Here is a 4,715-nt window from a genome sequence, read left to right as displayed (position 1 = left end):
CATCACAGCTCACAGCAACCTCCAACTCCTGGACTCAAGCGAGTCTCCTGCCTTTGCCTCCCAAGCAGCTGGGACAACAGGCGCCTGCCACAATGCCCAGCTATTTTTTGGTTGCAGCTGTCATTGTTGTTTGGTGGCCCCTAGCTGGATTCGAACCCACCACCTCAGGTGCATGTGGCTAGTGCCTCAGCCGCCTGAGCCACAGGCACTGAGCCACCTTCGCATTTTATTATTGGTATTTGTAATTGCAAAGTATATCTATGATGGCTGCTTTAAAATCTTTGTTAGATAATTCTAATCCATATCATCAGTCTAGCTGGCATCTGTTGGTTTGCTTTTCTCATTCTGAGAATGTTCCTGGTTAATTGTATGATAAGTAATTTTCTATTGTATCTAAGACACTTTGGGTTCTGTGTTTTAAGACTCTAAATCTTATCAGTGTCTTATTTTCAGAGATCACCTCTGACACTGCACCACTGGAGGTATTTTAGAGGTGTATCGAATTCTCTAGAAAAACAGACCACTAGGATATTTATCTATCTACCTATGAATGGGAGGGCATTTGTATTAGAATTGGATCACACAATTATGGAGGCTGTGAAGCCCCACAAAGGCCACCTACAAGCTGCAGGAGACCTTGGGTTGCCAGTGGCATGGCTCAGTCCAAGTTCAAAAGCATCAGAACCAAAAAAGCTGATGTAATTCTCAATCTGAGGCCGAACAACTGAGGACCCAGGGGCCAGCAGGGTTTAATTACTGGCATAAAAAGCCCAGAGAGCCTGGAGTTCTAATGTCCAAGGTTAAGAAAAGAATGCCTACCAGTTTTAGGGAAAAGAAAGAGAAAATTACCTTTTCTCTCCCAACTTTGTTCTGAGTCCTTAGCTAACTAGACGATACCAGCCCACATTAAGAGTATATCTTCCACACTCAGTTCATGGACTCAAAAGCAGTCTCCTCTATCTCCTCTAGAAATACTATCACACACACCTCCAGATATAATGCTTTACCAGTTCTTAGATATTCTTTAATCCAAGCAAGTTGAAACTAAAAATTAATCACCGCAGGAGAATGCTTTATCAATATTGTCAGGTGGGTTCAATTTTCAACTCTGCACTCGTGGTTCTCAACCTTCCTAATGCCATGGCCCTTTAATACAGTTCCTGTGGGTCTTGACCCACAGGTTGAGAACCACTGCTGTATTAACTAGGAGGGAAAGGAAAGGTTCATAACTGTGGGTTAGGGGATGGATTTCAGGTTCCTCCCTAGAACTCTGATGGGGGGGTGAAAGGCGCCTCATTACTGCATCTCTCCCAGACTTCACTTGTCTCTTTCTCCTTTATGATCTGGCTGTATATCCTTACTAAGCCTTTGGAATAAATCTTAGCTATGAACACAATTGTATGTCAATTCCTAAGACTTCTAGCAAATCTCCAAATATGTAGTTTTTTAGTTTTTTTTTGAGACAGAATCTCACTTTGTCACCCTTGGTAGAGTGCTGTGGTGTCACAGCTCACAGCAACCTCAAACTCTTGAGCTCAAGGGATTCTCTTGCCTCAGCTGCCCCAGTAGCTGGGACTAAAGGTGTCTGCCACAACATCTGGCTTTTTTTTTTTTTTTAATAGAGACAGGATCTTATAAAAGACCTCTGCTCAGGGTGGTCTCGAACTCATGAACTCAAGCAATCCATCCACCTTGGCCTCCCAGAGGGCTAGGATTACAGGCATGACCCACCATGCCCAGCCTCCAAATATATAGTTTGAGGGTGATGTTAAGGACTCTGACACTGCCCCAAATTGAAAATTACTCATTGTCCAAGAGCCAAAAGGTATAAGTTGTGGTATATTCCTGCAAGAAAACACTATATAGCATTGAAAATGAGTAACTTACACTTAGGGACTGAGTCTCATAAACAATGTCACTTTACTACATTTTGCCTAATAAGAAAATTGTTTCTTTTATATTAAAATGAGAAACCTTTTAAGGCAGCAGTTGTTAAACTTTTTGGTCTCAGAACCCCTCTAATTTATGTGGGTTATTTCTATTGATATTCACAATATCATAATTTAAAATAGAAAAATTAAAAAGTATTTACAGAATCCATTTCAACCCATCATATATTAAAATAAATAATATTTAGAAAAAAAAACATAACTGCACTGGCTCAAACTGAAGTGCGATAAAAAAGAATTATATTTTCTTTTCTTTCTTTTTTCTTTTTCTGCCCTGGGCAGAGTGCTGTCGCATCACAGCTCACAGCAACCTCCAACTCCTGGGCTCAAGCGATTCTCCTGCCTCTGCCTCCCAAGTAGCTGGGACTACAGGCACCTGCCACCACCTGGCTATTTTTTGGTTGCAGCAGTCATTGTTGTTTGGCAGGCTTGAGCCACAGGCGCCGAGCCAGAATTATATTTTCTAAGAGAAATATACTGGCTCAGTGCCTGTAGCTCAGAGGCTAGGGTGCCAGCCACATACAACAGAACTGGTGGGTTTGAACCCAGTGCAGGCCTGCCAAACAATGACAACTACAACCAAAAAAATAGCTGGGCATTGCGGCGGGCACCTATAGTCTCAGGTGCTTGGGAGGTTGAGGCAAGAGAATTGCTTAAGCCCAAGAGTTTGAGGTTGCTGTGAGCTGTGACACTACAGCACTCTATCAACGGTAACACAGTGAGACTCTGTCTCAAAAAAAAGAAAACGAAAAAAGAAAAAAAGAAATATACTAAGAATGACACTATTTCACAATAATAGAAGATAGCTGGATTCTGCTACCTGCTTCTACATTTAATCTGTTGCAATATCACATGCTAGGCAGCCTGTAGAAAATCCCACTGTATACTCAAGAATAAGAGTAAAGGCTTGGCACCTGTAGCTCAGTAGTTAGGGCGCTGGCCACATACACCAGGGCTGGTGGGCTTGAAACCCCCCAGGGCCTGCTAAAACAACAACGACAACTACAACAAAAAAACAGTCAGGCATTAAGGTGGGCACCGGTAGTCCCAGCTACTTGGGAGGCTGAGGCAAGAGAATCACTGGAGCCCAAGTTTGAGATTGCTGTGAGCTTTTGACGCCACAGCACTCTACTGAGGGCAACATAGTGAGACTCCACCTCAAAAAAAAAGAGAATAAGAGTAAAAAATGCATATAATATTGTAGTATTATTCTGAAAACAGTTTTGACCTTTTAGAGCCCTACAAAGGATCTTGATGAATCCCTGGGGTCTCTGGATTATACTTTGAGAATTGTGACTTTAAAGACTGGTATTATGATTCATTTTCTTATCACATAAAGATGGGCTAACATGCAGGAAGGAGCATTGGATGCTTTTATTGGAGGTAAATCTTAAAAGAATTTTTTTTGCGGTTTTTGGCCAGCGTCAGGTTTGAACCCGCCACCTCCAATATATGGAGCCATCGCCCTACTCCTTTGAGCCACAGGCACCGCCCTTAAAAGAAATTTTTATTAGAAATATTGGGAACTGGCACAACTTCCCTTATATTAAACCCTACACAATTGTCAATGTCAGAAAAATCACTCCTTTAATACCACAAGTTCAGCACACTCAGTACAGAAAGAAAAATTATGTATACCTTGCAAATTCTAAAGAAACTGTATATGCATAAGGAGCTAAGCAATATAATCCTTATGATACAATTTACACGAAGAAATACATAATTTTATACATTATTATTCTGAAAATTAAACTTGCTACTTCTCTATTCTCTTTAGTTTAAAAACTATGTACCACACATGGTATATATTAAATTTTAAAATCTTGCATTAACTTGGCTGGACCCAGAAGGCCTGCTGAAACCATTTTTACACAAATCCAAAGTGGCTTATTGTAATTAAATCAACACCTGAAACAATTAAACATTACAGGTTTTATTTCTTTGATAGACACTGTTGTTAGGAAATCTAAAATTTAACAGTTTTATACAAGTTATACAATAACTAATCCAGTGTGTAGAATGCACCATTCCTATAGGTTTGAGAATAAGCAAAAATATCCACTTCTCTGCTAGCTTTGGCTCCGAGCCACATACTCAGGAAGATGTCAACAGTGATCCTGTACTTACCACCAATGCTAGAACAAGAGTCCGCACCTTCTCCCCAATCTCAGGTGAGATGTCATTGCCAAACTGTTGCAGAGTAGTGAGAAAGCGTTTCAACTTGCTGAGCTGCCGAGCTCCACAAGTGGCTGGCAACTGCTGGTTTGTTAGTGCAGATGATGTGGAAGAGGCAGGACCATTGCTGAATCTCTGTGGTGGTGATGGGGCACCATTCAGGGTAGGAGGAGAATGGTTGATTCCATTGCTTACTAAAAAAAGCCAAAATGAAAGACTCAGGTTTTTTGTTGTTGTTGTTGTTGTTGAGACAGAGTCCCTCCCACCCTATGCTCTGAGCAGAGTGCAATGGCATCATAGCTCACTTGCAACCTCAGACTCGGGCTGTGGGCATCCCAAAGCTGCTGGGGTTACAGGCACTCACTGTGGCCCCCGGCTGGGTTTTTCCATTTTTTTAGGAGTCGCGGTCTCACTCTGAGGACTTTTATAAGTTTTTTTTCTTTTCTTTTTCTTTTTTTTTTTTTGAGACAGAGCCTCAAACTGTCCCCCTGGGTGGAGTGCCGTGACATCACAGCTCACACAACCTCTAACTCCTGGGCTCAAGTGAGTCTCCTGCCTCAGCCTCCCAAGTAGCTGGGACCACAGGTGCCC

At 41.8% G+C, this 4,715-nt stretch overlaps 1 protein-coding gene across 2 annotated transcripts in view; it reads right to left on the bottom strand.

Annotated features, from left to right (window-relative positions):
* The window catches only part of CBFA2T2 (CBFA2/RUNX1 translocation partner 2), a 160,780-nt gene that overhangs the window by 44,035 nt on the left and 112,030 nt on the right, over positions 1–4,715 (bottom strand). For both annotated transcript variants that reach the window (XM_023512207.1, XM_023512208.1), the window contains exon 3: positions 4,077–4,318. In XM_023512207.1, coding sequence (XP_023367975.1) covers positions 4,077–4,318 — 242 coding nt within the window. The remainder of the gene's footprint in view (positions 1–4,076; positions 4,319–4,715) is intronic.

Source organism: Otolemur garnettii, unplaced genomic scaffold (assembly GCF_000181295.1).
Source record: "Otolemur garnettii isolate 467f Iridium unplaced genomic scaffold, OtoGar3 scaffold00025, whole genome shotgun sequence".
Taxonomy (NCBI): Eukaryota; Metazoa; Chordata; class Mammalia; order Primates; family Galagidae; genus Otolemur; species Otolemur garnettii.
The sequence above is the reverse complement of the archived record's forward strand: the minus strand, read 5'-3'. Positions and strand labels throughout refer to the sequence as shown.